At 39.4% G+C, this 25,012-nt stretch overlaps 6 protein-coding genes across 7 annotated transcripts; 2 read left to right on the top strand and 4 right to left on the bottom strand.

Annotated features, from left to right (window-relative positions):
• Positions 1-8: 8 nt before the first annotated feature.
• Positions 9-2,815, bottom strand: LOC128889376 (stress-induced-phosphoprotein 1-like). Its single transcript, XM_054146955.1, is given in 5 exon segments — positions 9-548; positions 623-1,598; positions 1,768-1,825; positions 1,828-2,157; positions 2,526-2,815. Coding segments are annotated over 5 exon segments (1,446 nt in total). The 5' UTR covers positions 2,535-2,815; the 3' UTR covers positions 9-475.
• A 1,618-nt stretch (positions 2,816-4,433) lies between these two features.
• Positions 4,434-13,353, bottom strand: LOC128889363 (NF-kappa-B inhibitor cactus). Its single transcript, XM_054146936.1, has 3 exons — positions 12,291-13,353; positions 9,802-10,154; positions 4,434-5,893 (listed from the first exon to the last, which is right to left on the bottom strand). The coding sequence occupies exons 1-3, from the start codon at positions 12,749-12,751 to the stop codon at positions 5,499-5,501; spliced, it is 1,209 nt and encodes a 402-aa protein (XP_054002911.1). The 5' UTR covers positions 12,752-13,353; the 3' UTR covers positions 4,434-5,498.
• Positions 13,354-18,124: 4,771 nt separating this feature from the next.
• Positions 18,125-19,253, bottom strand: LOC128889372 (DNA replication complex GINS protein PSF1-like). Of its 2 annotated transcripts, XM_054146949.1 has the most exons (5): positions 19,169-19,253; positions 18,888-19,086; positions 18,757-18,821; positions 18,385-18,691; positions 18,125-18,315 (listed from the first exon to the last, which is right to left on the bottom strand). In XM_054146949.1, exons 2-5 carry the CDS (start codon positions 18,954-18,956, stop codon positions 18,172-18,174), a joined length of 585 nt encoding a protein of 194 aa, XP_054002924.1. In that variant the 5' UTR covers positions 18,957-19,086; positions 19,169-19,253; the 3' UTR covers positions 18,125-18,171. The 2 variants fall into 2 exon arrangements, with proteins under 2 accessions (XP_054002924.1, XP_054002923.1); XM_054146948.1 differs by lacking the exon at positions 19,169-19,253 and having other exon boundaries at positions 18,888-19,162.
• Positions 19,224-20,463, top strand: LOC128889369 (39S ribosomal protein L4, mitochondrial). The gene is made up of 3 exons (XM_054146941.1): positions 19,224-19,642; positions 19,746-20,154; positions 20,223-20,463. Exons 1-3 carry the CDS (start codon positions 19,337-19,339, stop codon positions 20,366-20,368), a joined length of 861 nt encoding a protein of 286 aa, XP_054002916.1. The 5' UTR covers positions 19,224-19,336; the 3' UTR covers positions 20,369-20,463.
• Positions 20,395-21,855, bottom strand: LOC128889366 (uncharacterized). Its single transcript, XM_054146939.1, has 4 exons — positions 21,613-21,855; positions 20,905-21,519; positions 20,650-20,837; positions 20,395-20,581 (listed from the first exon to the last, which is right to left on the bottom strand). The coding sequence occupies exons 1-4, from the start codon at positions 21,701-21,703 to the stop codon at positions 20,534-20,536; spliced, it is 942 nt and encodes a 313-aa protein (XP_054002914.1). The 5' UTR covers positions 21,704-21,855; the 3' UTR covers positions 20,395-20,533.
• A 247-nt stretch (positions 21,856-22,102) lies between these two features.
• On the top strand, positions 22,103-24,119 carry LOC128889370 (uncharacterized). The gene is made up of 5 exons (XM_054146942.1): positions 22,103-22,419; positions 22,694-22,858; positions 22,976-23,152; positions 23,255-23,545; positions 23,699-24,119. Exons 1-5 carry the CDS (start codon positions 22,356-22,358, stop codon positions 23,806-23,808), a joined length of 807 nt encoding a protein of 268 aa, XP_054002917.1. The 5' UTR covers positions 22,103-22,355; the 3' UTR covers positions 23,809-24,119.
• Positions 24,120-25,012: the final 893 nt, after the last annotated feature.

Genomic DNA, 25,012 nt, shown 5'->3' on the forward strand with positions numbered 1-25,012 from the left:
AAATCAGGTTTAAGATAATAATTTCGTTTAATCTAGACCGTGTAACATATTTATGATACTATCGCATACTTGATATCGACGATATTAATGATTTACAGTTGGAAGTGTAATTTTATGCAAAGGTTATGCAAAAGCTTGTAGTTATGTAATACGTTCGTTTCTTATAAAGTTACACTCCGCGAAACACATTCAAACATTTTGTATGATACGATTTACAATGCAAAAGTGGTCCACGACCAAGAAGGCCACTGCATCCGCGCGAAAGTGATACGTATGTATAACAAAACTTAGATAAAAAAAAAGGGGCTGTTTCGAACAGAGATGTAGAATGCCATTAAGCAGCCGGTATGGTTAAATAACGTACTTCTAATACATAAAAATAGAACGAACAGCACGATTTTCATAATACCAAAGGAACTTGGTGACAATGTAATGTCGTGCACGAAGTTATGCACAAGTACAAATACTTTTGTCTTCAATGAATCGCAATGAGACCAGATTCCAAGAGTTTCTGTAACTTCGCCGCTATATCCGGATTCTTTAAGTGACTGTAAATTTAAAAAATTACAATTTAATTTAAAATCTTGAATTTTAATGTAACACAAAAATTATAACTACTTACTCTTGCAAAGCTCTAGGATCACTCTGCATTTGCTCCAAAATAAGTCTCATAGCAGGGTCCCGTAATATACTTTGAATTTCTGGATCTTCCATAGCCCTTTTCCTTACTTCCTCGGGGTTCGAACTGACACAAACAGCGCACGACCGATATCCTTCTAATGCTTCGCTATTCGACGGATCTAATTCCAATGCTTTTTGATAGGCACTGAGTGCTTTTCCTTGTTGTTGCATACCTTGCAGTATCTTCCCTTTTCTTATCCAAGCTTTGATGAACTTTGGATCGATTTCAACGCATTTTTCACAGTCTTTTAATCCAAGATCAAATGCTGCTAATTTAGTATAACAGGCAGCTCTGTTGCTATAATATTTCGGATCGTCGGGATTTCTTTTAATAGCCTCTGTATAATGTTTTATCGCGGCTGGATAGTCTCCATCCTTATACTTTTGATTTCCAAGCTCCTTTTCTTCTTCTGCTTTTACTGGATCGACGTATGCTTTTCTCTCTTCTTCCTTAATGATTTTATCAATGTCCGAAAGAAGGGTTTTAATTTCTGGTGTTCTATGCTCTGACATCGACTTTTCGTAATACACCTTTGCTTGTTTCCAGTTCCCCATCTTTTTGTACGCATGACCAATTCTAGTGAATGCTTTTGCTATTAATTTAAAATCTGCCCGATTCTCCCTTCCAACTTCGATGGCTTTTTCACACTGAGCGATACATTTATCATATTCCTTTTGTTCAAAATACACTGCAGCTATATTTAATAGATAAATGATTTCTGTAGGATTTAATTCTACTGCTCTGTTATAATGCTGAAGGGCTTCTTCAAAGTTCTTTTTATTGTAGGCATCGTTACCCAATTGTTTTTCATTTAGAGCTTCTCTCTTTTCAGGTGGAAGATTATCTTCTTCTTTCTTCTTAGGTTTAGGTGTTTCTTTTTCAGGTACTGGAGGTTCTGGTGGATCTGTTTCCATTGCTTCGTACTTATCATGGTAGCGAAGCAACGCGCAAAATGTTAAAAATACTCTATTATCCCGATAATTCGTTAGCATAGCTTCCGGGTTGGCTTGCAGCTCCTGTAGAAGTTTCAAATAGTCCGGATCCTTAAAAAATTCCTTTGTTGTAGGGTCATTTGCAAGACAGACGTAAAGATCTGGTGTATTGAAAATGTTTCCGGCATGTGCTAGTTTCTTGTTCCCGACTTTAGCCAGATCATTTTTAAGTTGAGCATTGTTAGGATCCAACTGTAGGCCAATCTTGTATGCCTTAATAGATTCATCTAGTCTGCCCAAATAAGCAAGCGCACTGCCCTTGCGTGAATAACCTTTTCCCCAATCTGGTTTGATTTTTATAGTTTTTTCAGCATCTTCTAAAGCTTGTTCATACTTTTCTGCATTAGCATACGCCGCAGATCTATTACTATAGAGTACATGATTATTTCCATCTAATTGAATTGCCTGTGTGTAATATTCGATAGCCTCGTTAACTCTTCCTTCTTGTAAAGCAGAATTACCTTTTTCTTTTAACACTGATACCTGTAATTGTATTTTCGGAATTATCAAATTGAAAGGCAGGTAGAATAATCTCGTGAGCTTGATTTCGTCGCAGAATCATAACAAGAAACATTGGCAAGAATTCTCAAGTTCGAGTACGAATGTGCGGATATTTTAAAAGCAATAAATATAAACCATCAAAAGTAACGTATCGTCTCACAAAATGATCCGACATGAGAACATGCGAGAAAAATAACGTGGAGAGCAACGAGTGCAAGGAGCACTACCATTTTTTCTCGACGAAAGCGTGTTCAATTAACGAATTCGCGATCGGACACAGTGTTCGTTAAAATTACGATTCTTCGAGCCAAAGGACGCTTTACTACAATCAAGTTTGTTAAAATATTTACCTGGTCCATAACGCTTGACCTGAGACTGAGAGTAGCGCGATACTTTCGTTCTATTTCCACGACTTGTTCTTTTATGCTCGCAAAGATACGCGATGACTCGTGCGAATTGATGCGAATGTTCAGTGGTTCAGTTCTCGAGCCGGTACGGATTTTCAGAAAGCTCCAGAAATGGACAACTAGCGCCTCTCCTTGATTGTCTCGAAACTAGTAAATACGCAATGTGCCTTCCCACGAGTATGTTCCACGATTTTCTAGTACTTTCGAAAATGCACCCACCCCCTTTTTTTCTTTATCCAAGACACAAATAATTACCTAACTTCAAGCTTAATTTAACTGATATTGCGTTCGATTTATTAACTACTTCGTTTCGTAAGTACGTTGTACTCGTTTATGGCGTGTCGATTGTCGGTAAGCCTCGTTTTATGATTGCGACATACATATGCTTCGTGTTTTTTTCTTTATGCGTATACATTTATATAATTATATATCTTATATTTTATGTAATTTGAATTTAATTTTTACATTTACGTGCTCGAATAATCGTTATCGTATAAATTTCAAAATATATTCAAATATGGTATTTCTTTTTTCTTAGTAAGCATATTACTGATACGTCTTTATTCGAAAATAGATGTAATATTACAAATGCAAGAACATTTAATAAATTGTAAAGTTGGAATTTACTAAGCGGAAAAATAATTTATTAAAAGTAAATTTATGAACGTAGTAAGCAGTAACGGATTGGCCTTCTATTAGGCCCTTGACGATAATATTTCTCGACGTCTGATTGTGTAATTTTAAAAATAACCATTATCTTTCCAATTCGCTTTTTTTTTCAAGATAGAAGTTATTTAAGATTCGAAACAAATATGTGAATATTCTGACAACAAAGTTAAATGAGAGTATGTAATTGATTATTTCATAAAAAAAACTCTGTTCACTTTTATGGATGATACGAATGATATTTTTAATATTCCGTATTTTAGATGTTTCTCTGTTTGCTCTGTAGTGTAAATCTGTCACTGAGAGGCGCATTTCGTGTATGAATGACATTTTGGCGATTGAAACTGCTACGTTCAAGGTTTGCTAGATCTGGCAGCACTTTTGTCGCCACTGAACCTGGTATTTCCATCGGTGAACTGGAGTGACTGGGGAATCCCAGTTGTTCGTCGTGTTGCATATTTTTCTCCGTCCTCGAGCAGTTCGATAACCGCTATATTATCTCTAGAATCACATATTTCCCCGTTTCGTTTACGTAGACGCATGCGTCTGCAAAAATATTTCTTTATGCAATATATTAGACTTTTGGTATCGAATGAACATAATAATATTTGCACTTAAACAAAGGCGCAGAATTTCTTTTTGTCTTCTCACGAAAATTATGCAGTTACCCGGTTATGCGGTAACCTATATGTTGTTCGCATCAACTACGCTTCTTATCAAAATTTCACATTTCATCAGAGATGGATTCAATACGACAAAGTTTCACGCGAACGTGAACGAATACATACGCAGACCCGAAACTATATTAAACCCTCGTTACACCATCCCCTCTTCCTCAGGATCCAAATATATTCCGGAACCTGTGAGGTTCGCAGACCAAACTCCCTCAAAAAGGAATAAGTCTGCGGACTTGTTGGAATACCTAGACCATTACACGTTGTCATACTCGAAATAACCAACGGCCGGTCCTTGCTCCACATTTTTACGTCGGCTCTCGCAAAATTAGCCGCGCAAAATGTTTCGACTTTCCTTCGACGTATCTCTTGGCGAATTTCGCGCGATTGTTATTCGATAATTGCGATTAACACTTTGGCGTGATATAAACAAAATAATTTATATTGAAACGTAAACGTTTGTACATTGGTGCGCTTTAAAGGTTTCATTGAATCGTCAGAAATTCTGGGATTCACAGTAAATTTACCAAGGCTTTTTATTACTAAAAAAATAATTGTAGACAAGTTACGTAACAACGTTAATATTACCGTTCTATTATTATTGATGTTATTATCGACGCCGCAAAAACGAAACGTTTATTACATTAAGAAAAGATGACTATGTACAACAAGGGCGGGGCGTAGGAGTTTATAAACGTTCACGGCACTATCGCAAGCAGTATTCGAATAAACAGTTCGTACGCTTCTCGATAAATATTCTATATATATTCATTTAGAAGTGTTGTTTCGGTCTCTTAAATTCGCCTAACATAAATATACGTATATACAACTTAAAGCAAACAATCAAATTACGAATGTTCATATATATATATATATATATATATATATATTCTTGTTCCCCCGTCGTTTCGACGTATATGTAACTCTTTGAATCTAAAGACGCGTCGAAGCGTACGGGCGTCACACAACATTCTCACACAACGCGGAACGAAAATCGGTATTCTTCGATTATTATTTACATAACGAGATCTTCCGGTCTCCTTAAGCGTAAAATTCATTACTTTTTGCAGTCGTAACATAACGTTACAATCATACTCGTTGGTTCGCTCATTAATCCAAGTACACGTTCCTCACAGAGGCACGCGTTCAACATTTCTGAGACTCGATTACATCTTTCGATCATGTTAAATTTATAACGTTTCCGTTACTCTTTCGTTCTCGTGTTCGTCTCTGTTTCGTTTTCACGACGACAATCGTATACATATGTCAGGAAATCTGGTATCTAAGCATCACGAGATTAATCCACTCGATACAGACACGCTCATACTTGTACTCGACGAACCTCGAATCTTCACGTACCTCCATCTATATGTATATGTGCATACTAATCGTTCCATGGTACCCTCAAAGTCGACAACAATTAGTACATTACACATATCTCGTTTTCGTCGTAAACCTCGAGGATGATCGTAAATCGATTACATACTCTACCTTGGGTATCGATCAGCCAAAAAAGAAAGAGAAAAAGAAAGCGTGGGTGACCGACGACAGAGCCTAAAAATTCAATCGATATTTCCTACACTCGGACACCGACCACGTTCTGCCTAAGTCTCGAGATCGCTGGTAAGTAATTCATTGGTGTCCCGTCGTCCTCGTCGCTACTGTCCGAGTCTGATTCGGGAAGAGGTTCAGGCGTCGCTCCCAGTCTCACCAGCTCCCTCGCCAGTTGGCTATCCAAGCACAGAGCTATCTGATAGGCAGTGATACCAGCGTACGTTTGCGTGTCCAGACAGGGCCTGCACTCTTGGAGCAGGAACGCGACTACTGATCGACAACCGCGTTCCACGGCCAGGTGAAGAGCCGTCTTTCCCGCCAACGCTTCCCTGGCCTCAAGATCCGCTCCGAGACGCAGCAGGAGTCGCACCAGTTCCACCTGACCCGTGGACGCCGCTATGTGGAGGCACATCTCACCTGGAACAAGAAAAAATGCAACGTTACGTATACATACTACCATGTCGTTCAAAACGATTGACGTGACTTTTTTTTTTTTTTTTTTTTAAGGAAATAGGTAGGTTTTTTTATTTACTATATATATATAAATAAAGTTGTATCGATTTAGGCGGTCGAACGCCTACGAACGTTCAACGTGTGGTCATCGCGTCTTTCGCGCAGTGTGCAAACTGCTAAATGGTTCAATATTTGCAATGATATAACTTTGTATAAAGATCCGCAGTCTAACCCGTGACTTGGTAAGATCTTTATCAATGACGGTTCAAAGTTCCAAATCAATATCTCGAATAGGGTATTAGAATAATCTCATCGATTAAATTCTAAAAATGGTTCTTCCATAACTCAGACTACAAGACAAGAAATACGTACTTGGTGGCTCGTTAAACGTTATCACCTGAGGTATTTCTTATAGTTTGTTCGAGAGCGAGCTCAGCAACTTTCTCGCTTGGTTCTTCATGGCGTACCGGTCGAATTCGAAAGAGAGGCTCCCGCATTCTAACGCGTGCTCGAATTTAGACACGATTTCTATTTCTTAATCGAACAAATTTAACGGGGAGGGGGGGGGGGGGGGGAATACAAACGTCGACTTCAGAATGATGCGACCGAGTCACATGCTTCTAGGAGGTATAGATAGAACTAGGAAGACGCGGTGAATCATTGTCGTCGGAGGCTTGGCTGGCGTCCCGCGATCCAAACTAGGTTCGTACCGATCAAAGTAACTGCTAAAATTAACACTGCCTCGTTACCACCGGCAGCGTGCACATTGGCGGAATTTAATTACCGATCTCGTCGCGATCGAACCCTCTCGAACTCTACGAGCTAACTCTATGGACGTTGATATTAGTTAGTATTATAGGTAAAGACGAGGAGTACTACAGCTAAAGGGAGAAAGAAAATCGCGATAGCCTACCTGTCTGTCTAACGACACATTTTTATGTTGAACGGTTGTTTCGTTCATGCTTTTAATAATTACATATATATTTTACAGAAAAGCTTCTGTCTCTTCTATTCTATCTATAATATCTCTACGGGCAAAATACGAAAACAATGGAAAGTTTCCACGTACGGTCGGTCATATTAATTCGTTCCTCGCTTCAAGGGAAAGCTACCAACGTCAGCTTCCCCATAGAGATCCGCTCCTTCACGAAACGCTCGCGACTTTCTCTTGAAGAGGTGCATTGTTAACCCTTTGCACTCGGATATCTCTCACAGGAACGTCGTAAATCTAGTCTAAATTTGTCTCTGTCGCGTGGCTTGGATGGGAGGACGGCCTAATGGGAATATCTGCATATCTAACCTAGACGAGCGAGATGCGTACAAGATGCTGGATCGGCGCGTAGAAAAATGACCGCGTTTCTTGGAATTTTCCACGCCATCTGACCATATATACACGACGCGACTATTTGCACTTACAATCGACTCACGGAAGATTGAACGACTTTGTTCGACAAGTTTACTATTCAGAATTTTCTCTTTGAAAGATCATGCCGTTAATCGAATTATTATCAAGTAGGTATCGGGAGTCCCTAGAACGCGTATTCAGGATCGTATAATATGATTCTCAAAGATTATTCGTTGTTCCCCCGAATATTTAGATTATAAATAAAGATTCTGGTTTGGAAACCGAGGTCCACCGCGTTCGACGCCGTTGTGGGGTTTCCCGAGTCGAGAATATAGCGCCACGTAAATAGTCCGGTAGGTATTTTTAAATATCAAAAACATCTGCTTCGGTGCTTCTGTCTCATCGCGCGCCGCGTGATGTAACGCGCGCGTGCACGCACGCACGCACAGACGACGCGCCAAAATTCCGTCCTCGACGCGTATTCCGAGCCCAACGACTATTATTTTGCTTCTTGTTTTCTTCCCCCTCTACACGACGACGCACCTCTCGTCGAATTCTCTAGTGCTGTTTCGTCGAACCACCGTCATTCTCGTACCACCTCAATTAGAAATGAATAGAATGTTCGTCTAACTTTCCAAACTTTAAGCACATTGCCTCGAAATTTTCAGGAGTTATTAAAATCTAAGAAAGAAATCGAGTGGGCATGATGCCTCTTTTAAATCACGTGGAGATCGATATCGATCTAAGATAGCAAGCGACATTTTTGTTAATTAGATTATCTTTAAAATTTGAATTCCAAGATGAGATTCGAGTGGGCAATATCCAGATTTTCGGTGTCTCTTTGTAAATTTGATACGGCTTCTCTGACCAAAGTCTCTCTTCGTAACGAGATTCGATTAATCGATTAAAAAAACACGTTATCGAGACTTTCTAAATTTGAACCTCGAATTACACGCGAACGTTTACGTTTCTCCGCCAATCGATACGCGTACAATGTACGTCACGGGTATGTACGCGCCATGTGTAATCGGTAAATCGAACACGCGAGCTCGCCAGCAACAGTATTGTCTCGAAAGCGCAACTTTACTCCACAGCTATACAAAATTGTTTAAATCTGCTGAATACAATATTTACGTACCACCGTTCGCAATCCAATCCCCTGATTCTCCTGATTGGCATATGTGCCAATTAATATTAACACTACAGATCTAGGTCTGTATAATCTGAGGCTGGGTATGAGTACGACCAGCAGACATCGATAATTCGAATGTTGAGTCGTCGAATCAAAACACTACGTCGGCACGCGACTGAAAAGACGATAGATGTAGGTTGGTCGAGGTTTGATCGGAAAGCCATCTCGTCTGCAACGACCTAATATTTCGTCATGGTTCAAAAACGGCCGTTACGATAGGTAGCCGGGCTTTGGTGCGTACATCTCTGCTCTAAGCCCAGAATGGAGTACGAGGATGACGTTACGCGGGAATTCCACAACTTCAAAAAAGAATCACCGTGAAACTCTTCCCGCTTCGCTGGCTCCAAGATTCGAACATAGGCGAACAGAGGATCGCGAGAGTAGAAAAATTGAAGAAAAGAGAGAAAGAAAGGTAGGGATCGACTCGTGAAAAACTTTTGGGAACGGCTCGAATTCTACGTTAAAGGGTCGCATTGATTTTACTTTCAATGTCATGTTTTACCCGTATATGTACGTTTCTCGTTGAAAGTTGGCGAAAATGGCGCTTTAGGTCACTCAGGATGATGCAATATGTTTAACGTGACCAAAATGGATTGTGAGCAGTTTTGGAGAAACGAGAATCTTATCTAGACAGGTGAACAAATTTGAGAATGATCGTTTCGTGTGTGAATTTCAACGAATTGGCGATATCGCTGTTGGTTAATGGAATTTCCAAGCGTAGGAATGAATTGCGACGAATTGCTCGCGGTCCACGATGAAATCATGGGAAAACCGCGCGTAATCCCGGGTTACAGGATTGTTCTATGCGAGAGAACGAATGACTGTTTGCTTGTGCGGTAAAAGTTGTTAGGACTTTCCGACGTCGACGCTTCGCTGTCCTCCGCGAGCGTAGCTGCAGGCGCGTCACGCGCGTTTCCTTCCTCCTTTGTGAAACGCCTAGAATTTTCTCTATTGTCTATCGATAGGACTGTTCGATACTTAGTATTCCATTATCTTTCATTGTTAATCAATAGCTCCCTTCGATTCCAAGTATTTCACGTTTCATTCCGCGTCAAAGGTTCACTTTACAAACGACCTTGTTTTCAATTCAAGCCGCAAAAGGCTCTCATAAATACTCATAAATGCTCTTACGACTCTTACACGCTTTGTATATTCCGTCTAATAACCATACAAGCACGCATATTTATTTCGATCGCGCCCATGATTTCGCAAAAGAACGGAAACGTTTTGTTTAGGGAGTGAATATAGTAGTAGTTTGCAATTGCAAAACTACCACACGAAGGGTGGTAGTTTTAGTGTTAAATACATATAGAATGTGCAAGTCGAGTTGCTCACCATCGTAATTTCGTTGCTCGAGATTCTGCGGCAAGGCAGGTACTTTCTTCCCAGGCATAAGGTAGGTCCTTTCGACGGGCGACAAGGGATCCGTGAGAGCCTTGGCACAGGCGAGATCACCCGTCGCGCAAGCCAGGTGTAAAGCTGTATTTCCGCGGAAATTCCTCAGTGCGGGATTTGCACCTGCCAGAACCAACCGCCTGACTATCCTCGGCTGCCTCGTCAATACCGCCAGGTGCAGAGGAGACTGACCGTCGTCGTTTAGAATATTCAAAAGGCACAAGTGCGGTGCCATCCTTATTAAACTGAACGCAGCCTCCAGGAAACCCTGCACTATCGCTATGTGCAGCTGCCTGAAAAACCAAAAAGAAAACATGTCGTAAAACGGCCTTTCTTTCTTTGAATACACGTACAAGGGAAACTCTACAGAAAGGCAGAAAATTCGTTGTGTGGTAATAATACTAGCTGAAAAGTGGATAGATCGCTGTATCGCTGTTAGAGGAGACGAATTTAGACGAATTTGCATTTTTCGGACAGTCTGTACATGGCAGATCGTCATTAATCATATAATTTCGCACGTCTGGCAAGGATCTCGTTTCTTTACCGGACGAATCAATTAGTCGGTTTATATCTATGTATACGAGCATCGAGCATCGAGCACGTGTTTACCCGTGCCAGTTCGATGTCGTTTTGCGTCGATATCATTTTTTCCTCGTCTTCTACGCGATTTATTTTTTCCCAGGTTCAAAGGTCAATGTTTCGTCAGTGGTTGGACGCACTTATCCATTACATACTAATCTATTATTCGAGTAAAATTCCATCTCATTCGAGTGATTATTCCGTCGAATAAACGGATCACGAATAAAATTTCGCATATCTTTGGTCTCTATCGTAATTGCCGTACGTACCGACTTCTGCGCCGGAAGCCACGGCCGCGAGGCATGAATCGTCTCGATCCGTGTTTCATCTTCGATACACTAGTCCTGCTCACGTGTCGCGATTAAATGGATCTCGACGTGATGAATCTCTCGTTGCAACGGTTCAATCGGTCAACGTGCTTAGCAATGTGAAACACGTACGTAACCGCGCGATTCGCATGCACACGATGACGCGCAACGATATTTGCTACGATCGTGTTTTCTATGCGCTCGTAAAAACAGTAATTCAACACGATAATGGTATTTATCTTGAAATACCGTCAGCAATATCGTTAACTTAGCGACGATACGATTATGAGTCGTTGCTCCACATTCGTATCACGCCTGCTTCTGTATTGTTGTTGATATTTCTAATTACTACTCACTTGTAATTTATTACGTAAATATTGCAAATTTTACGTATCGAATGGAGTTGTGGTACGTTATATAAAACAATACGAGTCTGGCACATATTACTCTTTGACTATGGGACAAAAAGGTGCCGGACATGTTATGCGATAGCAGTATTTAATTCTTTACGCTAGTCAGGAAACGAGATCGATATCAACCTTATAACCTTAGAGCTTAGTCGAGCATGGAAGTAATATTATTTCAAGTCCAATATATCTATAGACTTGGTAGCTTGTAGGGATAATTTTGTGAAAATTTCTACTTTTTCATTCAATTTTTATAGATACTTTCAAGTATAATGATTAAAACTGTGAAATTACTAGGACAGCATCATCGTATACTCCCAAAATTACACGAATTATGAAATAATAATAATTTTAAATTAAAGTACGTGTCCAAACACTATCATCGGTCAAGTATTAATTAAGCGATGGAAAAGTTAACAGAAAGAAAAGTCATCGAGCCATTGTCTCGCAATGAATAGCGTTTATTCAAAGCCACGCTATCATTATCCTAGTTTCGATTGATAGGCAGTGAAACAAGGATGGTACAAAGCATCACGGGCTACAGGTCGCAACTTGCAACGCCATTGCGCACGCGTCGATCGTGATGAATTACATCTTTCAAGAATCTCCTCGATTTTCGCGTAAACAACCTTAGTCACATTGGAGATTTCGCGAAAATGACGAAAGGCTTGTGCGTAGAGCACAGTAATCTAACTCTGATGAAAAAAGTAACTCATACAGAGAAAATAACTTGTACAAAATACCTATAAAGATGAAACAACGAGTCTTTCTAATGTTTCTAGGTTAGGTACTAACTTTCGCATTAAATGTACGTTTCGCTTTTGGCCGTTGGATGGATCGCGTAACCCGCGTAGTCTAGAGTCTAGAGTTGTAGAGTCTAGACGAGCAAGTGTCGAACGTAAACATTTCAAGCTACAGGTATAATCACAATATCGGTCTATAATTGGGCCATTTGAGTCGAATTATTATATCGGTGAATCGTTACATTATCCTAGCCACGTCGTTATTCTTAGCATTGTTCCCTCAACTAGACCTGCACTGTACCATGAGAAAACGGAGCTCGTCCTCCAGCAACGTTTGACATTACAGACTGTTCGAGTTGTCAACATGAAATGAGAGGATTGAGATTACTTACGTATCACCATCGTCGTCCTGTGTGTAGTAGAGCAGCCGAAGCTCGTCGTTGAGCGGTTTCTCGGGCACTCGTTGCGACTCACAGTGTCGTAATAACGTCGATGTTTCGTGTCGTTGATCGTTTTTGACGGAGCTGACGGGGATCAGCTCGACGGTGGGCTCGGCCTGAACTTTGCCGCTCGCGAGGGCGTTCAAAGTGACTTGCTTCAACGTAAGCTGGCTCAGGCTTTCGCTGAGCCCGAGATCCAAGCCGCTGTCCAGCTTCATTGGTTCCGGTGCCACGGGCGCCGTTGCGACGATATTAGACGATTCGGAATCGCACAATTCCGAGCTAACTTGAAGGTTTCCGCTGGAGAGGAAACCAGAATCTGTGTGGCCCGTGTCACGTTGCTCCTGGTACTTGTCCTCGCTACTGTCTGGAACATTTTTCTCCATTGGTGTCATTCTCGACGGTTGCCACATTCTCGATTCGACGTCGATTTCGATCGATCGGAAAGCTTTGTGCACGAAGCGATTCTAGTAGCGATTTGCACGAATAAATCGCCGACAAAGAACGGTTTTTCCTTTAGAAATCGCGGCGCATAGGTTATCGAAACGACTGATAATCGACGGATTTAACGATACTTGTTCGCGTCTGTCCTCTAATCGGACGAACACGTTCGACTGAAACACTCTTTCGTTCGTTCGCAAGCGACGCCACTGCTACGTTTACTCCAACTCGATCAGGTTCGATCGTCGTTCCCTCGTATCCGACACAGCTGTGTGGCTTTGGCTTCTTTTACGTGTGTTTGTTTCTTCGTTGTCGCATTCTCGTTACGACTGGTTTGGCGGAATTCACTTTGTTTCACGATGCGTCGCATTCATCGGGAACCGTTTCTGATGCGCACGGATGGAAGCACGAACGTTTACGGAAGTAAATGCGATTTTCTCGCACAGCGGAATAATGCGAGAGTTGGTGGGAGAAACAGATGTAGATGCGTGCGCGTAGTCGCAACGTAATCGTGTTATCGAGAACACCAGTCGACACACCGTCTGAAAATGAACTGACTGTGTGGCGCTGGCGGTGGCGGTCGACGATGCGCGGAATAACTTTCCACGATGGTCGCGGTAACAGTGGTGCCTCTGGCGGCGATTAAACAAACATGACCAGACGGCAGACGGGACTCGCGAGGAGTTACAACGAATTTACTATGATTACGATACCACCCATTGAAACGATGGGAGATGCAAACTCATACTAGTGCACGTATCGCGTGTACGCGAGCTTTGGTACTTCGGGAAGGCGAGAAGGAGAGCTTCAGCAAGCTTTCTTTCTCACTCCCCAAAGCCGGCCCGTGGCCGAATCCCTGAAATGTCGACAGAGTTGGACAAGTTTTCTTCCCGAGTAACGAATACGAATTTTAGATTTATTTGTCAACTAGTTTTAAATTAGAAATCACGAGAAAAAGAGTCTGTCGTTCGGCTTCGTTCCTCGATTCTCCGAAGATGCACACGAAGCACCAAGCTCAAATGGATGTGCTTTTGAATGAGTGTGTCTCTACAGTCCCCACCATTCCCCATAGGGCTATAACGAATCACTGTAACTCCTGGCGACCCCCGTTTACAGTCTGGCGTCTCTGTTCAGTCCAAGGTAAAGGCACGCGTGTTCCGAAAGGGGCAGAGTAGGGGTGGGAAAACCCATCGCCATCGTCCGCTGGCAGGGCCAGCAGCTGCAGCACGTACACATTGTGTACTCGATTTAACTCGATATTCTTTAGATTTAGATAACCAGTTTAGAAAAAGAAAGTAGGATCGGAAATCCCGCACAAATTTCCCATAGCTGCGACAGTAGGTCACGAGCAAATAGCTAAACGCCTAGAGATCGCGAACGTTAACAAACGATCTGAAAAGAGAAGAGTAAACATTTATTAGAAATATCTTCTCCATTACGAAACGTAATTCCGAGGCTTATTATCGGAGAAGTTCAGAGAGAATCTGCTATTTTAAATCTGCTAATTACGAAACGATAGGAAATGAGAAAGAAGGCCGAAAAAAATGATGAGAAATTAGCGACTGAGATTAATAAATGTCAAGTATAGCTTAATTATATGTACGTATATGTGAATGCTGTCTACAATTCGTACAGCGACCATTTATTTTAACATGGTTCCTGTACGAATACTTATTACACTGACTGTGCTTTCGAGACAAACTTTTGACGACTTTCATACAAATCTCCTGGTATATAAATAAATAAATACATCAATCACGCCGTAAACGTAAAAGGTATCCATCGATTCCTGTCCCTAAGAATCGCGTGGAGACGAATAAAACTCGCGTTAAAGTCTCTGACCATTGCGAACAAAACTTTTCTGTCCACAACTTTTGTTATGGCGTAGCAAAAGTCTGGACATTTAACCGTAGCAATTCGTACCTCGAGCCTAGACCTGCGTCATATATCAACCGTGGGCCTCTTCCGCAGGTATTTTGTACCTGTTCAAAGTGCACCTGTCCGTCGGCATCGATTCCTCTTTGTTCTTTTTTCTTCTAAAGAAACCCGAAATCGACAATGACGAATCTTTCGTAAACGTCAAGAGGAAAGCGTCGATTGTCGAAAAAACCACGCAAGTACTGTCTACGAGGATGGGAGGATGTGGATTTCACTGTTCCACTTTCTTTTCCAGGCTAATCCGCGCGACACGAAACTCATTGGAACTTCCGTCGGGTATTTCCAAACTGGAAACTTTGTCGATTATTTGCGGTAATATCAGCGATTATTACCTCATTACGATACCGAGTAGATCCCACACGAGGCCACCCCCATAAATCTAAGAGATTTTCGTTCGGGTTATTCTACGGTCGTTTCGAGTACGGTTTTCCCCAAAACGTTGCTTACTTACACCTAGCTTCAAACAAAGAGAACCTACACCTCTGTTATCGTTCGTTACACAAATGGCCAGACGGTTCCGATAATAACGGACCATTGTCACAATACAATATACGTGCTCTCATAATCCGGCGGTTTCATTACTTTGGAAATAGCAACCGAACGAAACGAGACACACGACGAATTGGGACTCGAACGACTCGCACGAGCATTTGTAAACGATAGTTTTAATCCTACGGCTTCTACAATAGAATTATATAATTTTACGTAATCGTTGGTCGACGATAAACGTTCAGTGGATGTCGTCACTTTTAGGTTCGCCAACGTTGCACAGTATCGTAAAACGACTACCTGTGCGCCACCTTACGAATCGGTTACCCTAATTGTTATAATTAAAATTGGACGAGTCATAGGATAGCAATTACGTTTCAACGAAAATGTTATTAGTCGCAAATGACGATTGTAAACGACGGTAAGTTTTGGCCGTTCCCGATGACCATAATGGACCGGGGAAACTCATCTTCCTCCTAATAGTTATCGACGAGGAAACAATTTTAGCAAAGTGTTGATGAACGAATGAATTTAAACAATTAATTGTGAAGCAACAAATTTGACGCTGGGAAACAAAATGTCCGTCATCGATAACAATTACGTGCAACCATTTTCCTTCGTTGATAATTGTTGTAATCCAATTACAGGTATTTCCCTGATCGATAGCTAATGCGAGTAATCGAAATCTATTTCCTTCGTTGATAATGGTTATCAAAAGGACACTCGAGAGAAGGGAAACCACCGTTAGTAGTAATCGATTATTTTTCATTAAAAGAATATTGCTGGTGTTCCCAGTACAGCGAAGAATTTCTGTTGAGGCGGGCATGTGCCCATGCTAGCTGGGGAATACCTGTTCGAGATAAGGTCAGGAAAGCGTATTATCTCTGTATCGTTTACTTATAACCAATTTAACGATATACCTGCAACATTATCAGTAAGATTGCTGCTGCACTTTGAGCAGCTCGAAAGCAACGGATACGGTTCGGGTACATGGTAATTTCAATTCGAGTACATTTCGAGGTCAACAGTAACGGTTGACGTGCAAATTGCCACGCTTTTCTACTACTTATTCGATCATTCTTTTGTTCAAGTTACAGAAATTACGGATACTTGGACTGCAGAAGGTCTGGGAAAAAATGACTCAAAGACGATGCAGAAGCATTTTAGAGGCATTTGAAATCGTTGTAACGTATCATCGTCGAGGTAGTTTTGACATTTCTGCTTCTTTATGGTTGGTCGAGAAATATGGTGGGTTTGAAGAAACCACAGGGGACCAAGACGGTAGCGTTCTTAATTGTAGGGTGTTTCCAATACAGGACTTGGATGGATCCTGTTGTCTAACAATAACAAGACCCACCATCCCACCAATAACTGAGCAACCCTGGGGGAATAAGAACATCTATCATATAGATCTTACGAAACTTTTTCAAAGATACGAGTCTGTGTTTTGCTTTACATTTGAAGAATGATTGACTAGAAAAACATGAAATTTAAGAGCGTGTCCTTCAGAGGACAGATTCGACGTAGGAAAATATCGAAACGAACCTAACTGGGATCCAATATGCACGGCCCTGTACCAAACAGCTGCTACCCCGCTGGGAAAAACCCATCCAACATCCGGTACCCGACAAGGGTATCGCTTTACAGTCCTCTTAAAACTGACTTACGAATATTACTATTTGTTTCATCGACCTTGCCCATAAAAGCCACGAGACCCGAATTATTTCGGTCTAGTCGTGTCAAAGATCCTCTGAGGCATCAAACGCGTATGTCAAACCCACGTGTCGAACGCGTACAGCTCTTACCTGCAGAACGACAGGTACAATAAGGAAATTGCGCGCATAGAGGACACAACGTAATCGAATATTTACCAATTAAGATACGGTAAAGTAAGATTAACTTTTCGAACAAACACATGACAAATCAAAATTAAATCTTGGCTTATTTGAAGAGTTGCTGCTTATGAATAACATAATAATCAATGTATTATCAGTTAGAATCGATAAGTGAAAGATACGTTTTCAAATTGCTTTCACGAGTCAATTCACTCATTGAATAAAAATTGGAATTGTAAAAACATTTCTCAATGAATAGATAACGATTTAACTAACGAATAAACATCCTGAATAAATTACTATTTTACACGAAATTCTACTCGTGCCTGGAAGACATTAAAAAACTCGTAAACACCTAAAAGATTAAAGTAAGATTAGTGGTCCAGGCAATGGCCCAATTTACACAATCGAAACGTATGGCTTTATGTCAAATAGTTTCAAGGGCGAGACACTTGAAACGCTACACTCGAACTGTTCGAAAATACAATTCCTGCAAAAAGCTCCGTATAACCGAAGCTTCAATTTCACTTTGAATATTGAAGTAACTCGTAAACGGAATATTAAAAAAATAATCAAAATAGTCTCGCGAGTATTCTAACTTTAATGGAAAATTTCATTAATCATCGTCGAGGTGAAGGCTTACCTGTCAATTATTGACGGCTTCGTGATCGAAACGAACAGCATATTTAGTCAAAAAACTGATTTCATCAATACAACGTGAGTTGTTTATGTCGTTTTCTGTTATAAGGAAAACGTTCACGCAATAGTTATTTTGTGTACGAGATTGTGTGTATGTTGAACGTGAGGATCGTGACACGAGCGAATGTAGCGCAGAGCGTCGAGTCAAACGTAGCGCAGCGTGCACAGTCGGGCTTCGAACTGCTTGTAATCGGCTACGCACCGTCGGACGGAATTTATGTTTGTTTGTTCGGGAAATACCAAATGTAACCCGGATATATATATATATGCGGGTTCACAATTTTTAAACAGGATTCTGGATAAGACATTGTCAGGGGCTTGCCTTTTCGCATGAAAATGAAATTTGAAAGTCGCCTCTATGGCATCTAACGCGAAAAAGAAAAATGAAAATACATCGAAACTTTATTTTAGCAAAATACAAAAGGAACACGTTATGTGCTATTATGTTCGAGTATTCCTTGCCTTATAAGCGGTTCGCATACAGCTCGTGGTAATAAATGATACGTATTTTTCTTCAGTAAAATAACTTGACCATCTTCGAGCTCTAGCTTTCCAAAGTCCATCACGCATTTCACCTGCAATCAGAAATGTTTTTACATGTTGAGATATTATTAAAGATGATGAAGAGTAATTGATTCTTATACCTCCACATAAGGAGTCTTAGGAGGCAACATATTTGCTGTTAGATTAAATCCTTGATCTTCACCCAAGGATCTCATGTATGTAGCCAAGGATTTGTTATACGTTTGGAACCACTGAACTTCTGCATTTAGCAAATTAGAGTTTACTTCTGGTGGCAAAATGCTTCCCAATTCCCAACGCAATTCTCTTAATTTTCGCATTCTGTTATATATATATGCCAAAACGCATCTTTTGTTTCTGGTTAGTGCTATGTGCCGAAGCTGAACCGATGGCAATAATGCCATATTGTCCTCGTTTCGAATGGCATTACTAAAATAAATGTTTTCTATTTGCCAGCCAATAATCTACATAAATATCTGTAACCATGTACAAACCTATCAGACATATTTGCATTGTAGAGCGAGTGCATCTCGTCCAGAACTTCCTTAACTAATACTTCCTAGGAATAAAACATATCTCAATCATTAATTCCAAAATAATGTTAACAAGATACTATGAAACGTACATTGAATGGCTGTATATTGGTACATAAATCTAATTCTGTTACAAGCTTGAATGCTTTCCTTCCATACATTTTTTATAGTATTTCTCTACCCTCGTGGTACAGTGGTATACAAACATTAAAGTTACTTGGTTATGTTGTTTTATGAAATATATTTTATGTTTGTATAAGAAAATTATTTTCTTGCTCGAATTCCACAGAACTATAAACAATGAACGATCAGTATAACAATGATGAATATCTTGAAATTATGTGTTGCAGTACAATGTAAACAAACTATTTACAGTCGGAAATAGCGACATCTACATACGCAATCATTTCTCCTAGCGACATCTTAATAATTTTAATCAAGTGTTGCGTGGTGTTGCGATTGAAAACCAAGGATCGTACTTAGGTTATGATTTTAACGATGTATACCGCGTAAATATATAACAAACATTTTATTTACGAAAATGTCGATGATACTTAGAAACTTTATCACAAAATTACAAATATATTCGCATCAAGCGGTTAGATTCTGTACAGCTGTCGCGAACGAACAAACTAGTCAAGCCATTACTCCGATCATCTCCAAGAGAAGCTACGAAGATGAAAATTTCTTTTTTCAAAAACCACGGCAAGTATGGTTAGAGAATTTAGATACAGTTGAAAGAAACAAATTGGGACTCGTGTTTCTGCATCCCGACGTTTATGGAGCTTCGCCACGCGTAGATATTATTCATCAGAATGTCGTGTGGCAAAGAAATTATCGTTTCGTGGTAATTACAAAGTTCTATTAATCAGGTTCAAAGATCATCGATTGTAAAATAACGATTATTAGCTATGAGAGATACAGAATACATTAATCAATGTTTATTTCAGTGCTATGCACATACAAAAACTCGTGCAGAAGTAAGGGGAGGTGGTAGGAAACCTTGGCCTCAGAAGGGAACGGGTCGTGCACGTCATGGAAGTATACGTTCGCCGTTATGGAAAGGCGGTGGTGTTGTCCATGGTCCTCGAAGTCCTACCCCACATTTTTATATGCTTCCCTACTATACCCGTGTTGCGGGTCTCACAGCTACATTATCCGTGAAACTTGCTCAGGATGACTTATATATCGTTAAAGATTTAGAAATTCCATCAGATGAACCTTCTTATGTGAATGATTTAATTGAAGGTAGAAATTGGGGTCCATCTGTACTTTTTGTTGATACCGAAGATATTATGCCTCCAAATATATCGGTAGCCACTGATACAATTAAACATGTTAATTTGATGCCTGTGTATGGTAAGTTTAGACCAAAGAAACTGCTATCGTTTTATCTATGTTGTATTCACGACTTACTTATATTCCAGGGCTAAATGTGTACAGTATGTTAAAACACAATACATTAGTACTGACTGAAAGAGCTGCACGTTTAATCGAAGACAAAATACTGTATCAATTGCACAGGCCAGATTATAGGAAACTTTCTAAGAAGTTCAAAATAAGTCAGCAATAAAAATAAAAGAAGGAATTATACAAATATCTAATGTTTGTCAATTTATATTTATTTTTAACAGTAAACAGTTTTCTTTCTTATGGTAGTTAGAAAAAGGTGTCAATAAGATTTACTTTCCTTCCAACTATTCAGTCCTATGAAATTCAAGTCCTAATTTTACAAAGGTTATTTTTTCTTTAGTATTGGCATGCTGGTCGATTTTTTGGGAATAGGCTGAAAGGTAAAATATGAGTTATAAACAAGAAAAAAAGCATTTGCTTGCATTTGTAGAAAGTTCTTACCATGGGGTGAGGATCGTAGCCTAACATTTTTTCGCGGATTGCCCATCTTAGACTCGCGTGTTTAGCTTCTCCAGGAAAGGATATCTGTTTCCATTCTTGCTGATACTTTTGATAAAGCGCAACTGGATCGGATTTTTTAATATTTGAACCTTTTTGAGCTTCCGGTTGTAATTTCCATGGTCTAATAACTGCAATAGCGAGTAGTAAAATTATTAATTTTTATATCATATAGCAGAAAAGATATCGAGCTCTTACATGACTTGACTCCAGAGCGAGAGGTTTTTGTGGACAATATACTCTTTGTTTGACTGCTACCAATACGTTCATGCTCCAATATATTTGGAGCACTCATAGGACGAACAGATTGCAAAGTTGTTAGTTCCTCTTGATGTGCTATATTATTATTTTTTGTTTTTACTTTATATTTTCTTGTCGTATAAGAATCCTGTTGCGACAAGTCGGGATATTTTTTTCTACTTTCTAAGCAACCAATACTATTTTCGTCATCATATAATACACTAGCAGGTTTAACATTAGAATAGTCAGATGCTTTTGTGGATTTTGTTTTTGTAATATTTATTTTTTCTTTTGTATCTGTGTGACTAATTCCATAATTTGTTAACTCCTTATTTTCTTTATTGCGTTTTCTTACTTGTTTTAAGCACTTTACCTTCACCTTGATGAGAGGTTCGTTATTGTAAGAATTAGAAGTGTCTGTAGATATTGTATTCTCTGTAGATTGAAACTCTTTTTTCCGTTCCCTAAGAATTTCTTTGATATCATTTTTTTGTTTATCAATTATTTTCTGTTTAATTTGTTCCTTTTTCTGTTGCTTCTCGCGTTCCTTTATTTTCCTGTATAACTTCAAATCTTTCAAAAATAATAGAAATTAGCATAGATGTTTAAAGTATTTAAATTACAACAATTACAAAATAAATAAAGGAAACATCGATTTCTCGTTACCTTTCATAAAACCTTTAAGTTGTTCGGCAGTTATTCCAACGAATCCCAGAGAATTCAGAAGAGCGAGAACCTCTCTTGGATCTTCGTTCATTATTGACAACGTAATATCGATTTGCAACAATATTGTACAACAATATAAACTATGACCGTTTGTTTTCGTACTTGTACTTACTATTTGAATACAATAGCTGATACAGTAACGTTCAAGTTAGTTGAAATCATGAATTACATACAATCGTATAGATGGCTATCGTCTAGCGACAATTATATGAACTAGAATGATTTTTATATAAATGTTAAAGAAATAATTGAACACTTATTTATAAGATATAGAGTTGCGTATTTTCAGGAATCGGACTAATTAATAAAAATAAATGAAATTTATTTGAAAATGACCAATCGTGACTCGACACGGTCGTCATCTATCGGTGGAGATGTTAACCAAGAAGAGCGGCTGAAAAAATTCAAAGTATTGGCGAGAAGTATTTTTTTATAATCGATTATGGAACCAGAGAAGATTTATACTCGGTGAAATCTTGTACAAATTACGCATACTTTAAAAAAGTTTTTGTTAAATTCACGTTGGTGAATAGCTTTATTATATAAATTCGTTGCAGGTGTAGACGTGCATTCTTCGAACAGTATAATCCGGTGGCTGCGCAGAACCTCACACCTGCGCTTGATTTAAGTTTAACGAAGCATGATTAATTGTGCAACAGCCCGAATAGAGGTCTTGGTTGAAAATGTTGTCGATAACGTACACAGTTTTTCTACTACTCGCAGCAACAATATCGAATCCTTTTCCAGGTAAATTCCTCCAGTTAATTTCTCCAATTTCACGTGTCCTTTATAATCATTTCAGGCGCGCGTCCGATGTTGCTATAACGAGACAAAATCATTCGGAATATACACGTTAAACTGGCTTGATGCAGAGGGTGAACCACCGTACTATTTCCAACTCAATTACACTCGGAATATTCAAGTTTATAATTATCTCTCTTGATATTGCATGATTATTATTTTTTTTAGAAAGTAGAACTTGTTTTTGTAAAAAAGAATGAAGAGAAGAATATTTTTTCAGACACACAAGCCTCTAGAATCGACGCAATGAATATACCACTTGTGGTGCGTAATAGTACTGGACCCATTGATCTATCTTGCGTGTACTACGTCGGATCAGAGGAGAATGGACTTGTAATAAAGTGGTACCATAATATGGATCAGATCTATCAATGGATCCCGCCAAGTAAATTTACACATAGTCGAACGTTTTAATACGAGTGAATTGTCATCGCTTAAATGAATTACAAAAATAAAAGAATTTAATCAAATAATTGACTATTGGTGTTGTACGTATATATAGTGCCGCCTCAGGACGCTGGAGTTATAAACGGATTCGTCGAGTATCCAGAGCAGGATCCCAATTCGAGATCCGTCATTCGTTTGAAAACGATCACCCTGGAAATGAGCGGAGAATACTCGTGCACGATCAGCACCTTCCAGGAGAGCGATACGATGAGTTCGAGAATGATCGTTTACGGTAATTTTATCAGCACTTTTAAGCACTTTTAAGCACTTTTTATTACGTTTGTTACGTTTTCGTTTCGACATATGTAGTATCGAAATTGCTGTGTACTTTCAGTACCGGAAACGGACGCGACCATCCACGTTTCCTCCTTCAACGAGACACATTTGAACCTGACGTGCGTGGCGAGCGGGGCACACCCGCGACCCATTCTAAAATTATATATAGAAGGCATCGAAATTGATGATTACTACGATGGAAACGAGGAAATAGAATTGTATAGGAAAGACATGTCGGTGAAACGTACGGCGTTTGTCAGTAATATTTTTGAACCAATAGTGCTGGACTGCGAGATTTCCATTCCGCACACGGATTACAAGAGGAGGGAGAGGATCGTTTATTATCCTGGTTCGAGTCGATCCTTTGAAATTCCATAACAAATTAAACAAACACACATTTCATTTCATCTAAAATCGAAAACTCTAGTAATAGTTTTCCATTATACTACCACCTGGTCGTTTGTGTATACCTATACATATAATTATTCTTTGTTTGTTTCAGTTCGATCTCTATCGCAAATCAGCACCGCGACAACACGTCACATAACGTCCCTAAGCATTCGCGCAATCATTATTATTTCCTGTACATTGATACTCCTATTAGCGTACTAACAACGTTAACGTTATAATAACGCGTAATCCTCTTTTCCTTTTTACCCCTTTTTATATTCAAATAGATTCCTTCGATCCCTTGTCACTTTTTCAACAAAGTTTAGTCAAAGTATCTAGCGTGCTCGTCCCATAGTAATATGGTATTTCGACTCGGAAATTTCTGAATTTCTGAACATTATATCGAGGCAGAAAATGCGATTGCGTATGCGTTAAGGATGAAGAAGGCGACGACGACAGGGGAGGGGATCTCTATATCTTGAGGTAGCGGTCGTAGCGATCGGATTATCACTTGGTCTCCGACGTTCATCCGTGGAGGATTGGTGAGTTGATATCCTTACGATCAGTATTTCACGTTAAACGTTACGATATTTCCCTTAGACGTATATTACAGAGCGTACAAAGTTTATTCTATAAATTTAAAAAATTACACGCGTTTTATATTCTATCGCTTTTTTTCTCTTGTCTATTTTATTAGATTACTATAGTTTCTAAAATAGAGAATATGACAAGAAAAATATTAATTCATTTTAGCAAAAGATGTTTCTGATAAATACTTGGAATAATTTTATACACATTCTTGTTCAAGGAAACCTCTTACTGCACGCACACACTTGTTGCACTCAGCGGTGGATTACCATGAAGATGAATTGTATTTGCGTGATCCTGTTTCTTGCAAGTAAGCGATATCACTATTTTTTACGCGAAGCTGACAATGAGACGATGTTTTATAAAGGCTTGACTCGAAGACGTTATTATATGTATTCCCCGAAAAATATTCTTTTTCTATAGAAAAATTCATATAGAATGAAATCTAAACGAATGAAATTTCATTGAAATATTAATTAATTTATAGTTCAGAGTGAATATATCTTAATCAGTTAGTAAAAACAGGAATATTCTGATAATCACGATGCGGCTGTTGCGTCAAAGGATTCTAAAACAGACGAGATCGTCAATCACACGATAATCTCTTCTTCAAGGAGATAATCCCATCAAACAGTGCATTATCTAAAGCAGCCGAGTATTCTATTCATCGTTGGTGTTCTTGTTATCTAATATATAGAATCTCGTCGGAGAGTACGATTAATTTGACCGTATTTTCTTTTTAATCGCAAAACCTCAACTTCAAAGTCAATGATTTTAAAGTTCATTCGATCGATAATATATATATATATATAGATCCATATGTCTGGAGAATCTCTAA

This window comes from Hylaeus anthracinus, unplaced genomic scaffold, assembly GCF_026225885.1.
Source record: "Hylaeus anthracinus isolate JK02 unplaced genomic scaffold, UHH_iyHylAnth1.0_haploid 11997, whole genome shotgun sequence".
NCBI classification, from domain to species: domain Eukaryota; kingdom Metazoa; phylum Arthropoda; class Insecta; order Hymenoptera; family Colletidae; genus Hylaeus; species Hylaeus anthracinus.

Bases quoted from the DNA above. Each gene is read 5' to 3' on its own strand.
- LOC128889363 (XM_054146936.1), bottom strand. From the start codon at position 12,751: ATGTGGCAACCGTCGAGAATGACACCAATGGAGAAAAATGTTCCAGAC. The intron at 10,155-12,290 runs GTAAGTAATCTC...TTGGTTTTTCAG, and splicing joins CAGGACGACGATGGTGATAC to GCAGCTGCACATAGCGATAG. The intron at 5,894-9,801 runs GTGAGCAACTCG...TTCTTGTTCCAG, and splicing joins CGAGCAACGAAATTACGATG to GTGAGATGTGCCTCCACATA.
- LOC128889372 (XM_054146949.1), bottom strand. From the start codon at position 18,956: ATGTATGGAAGGAAAGCATTCAAGCTTGTAACAGAATTAGATTTATGT. The intron at 18,822-18,887 runs GTACGTTTCATA...TTTTATTCCTAG, and splicing joins CCAATATACAGCCATTCAAT to GAAGTATTAGTTAAGGAAGT. The intron at 18,692-18,756 runs GTTTGTACATGG...CATTTATTTTAG, and splicing joins AATGCAAATATGTCTGATAG to TAATGCCATTCGAAACGAGG.
- LOC128889369 (XM_054146941.1), top strand. From the start codon at position 19,337: ATGTCGATGATACTTAGAAACTTTATCACAAAATTACAAATATATTCG. The intron at 19,643-19,745 runs GTAATTACAAAG...TGTTTATTTCAG, and splicing joins AAAGAAATTATCGTTTCGTG to TGCTATGCACATACAAAAAC. The intron at 20,155-20,222 runs GTAAGTTTAGAC...CTTATATTCCAG, and splicing joins TAATTTGATGCCTGTGTATG to GGCTAAATGTGTACAGTATG.
- LOC128889366 (XM_054146939.1), bottom strand. From the start codon at position 21,703: ATGAACGAAGATCCAAGAGAGGTTCTCGCTCTTCTGAATTCTCTGGGA. The intron at 21,520-21,612 runs GTAACGAGAAAT...TATTTTTGAAAG, and splicing joins ACTTAAAGGTTTTATGAAAG to ATTTGAAGTTATACAGGAAA. The intron at 20,582-20,649 runs GTAAGAACTTTC...TTTACCTTTCAG, and splicing joins GCTACGATCCTCACCCCATG to CCTATTCCCAAAAAATCGAC.
- LOC128889370 (XM_054146942.1), top strand. From the start codon at position 22,356: ATGTTGTCGATAACGTACACAGTTTTTCTACTACTCGCAGCAACAATA. The intron at 23,153-23,254 runs GTAATTTTATCA...GTGTACTTTCAG, and splicing joins TTCGAGAATGATCGTTTACG to TACCGGAAACGGACGCGACC. The intron at 23,546-23,698 runs GTTCGAGTCGAT...TGTTTGTTTCAG, and splicing joins GAGGATCGTTTATTATCCTG to TTCGATCTCTATCGCAAATC.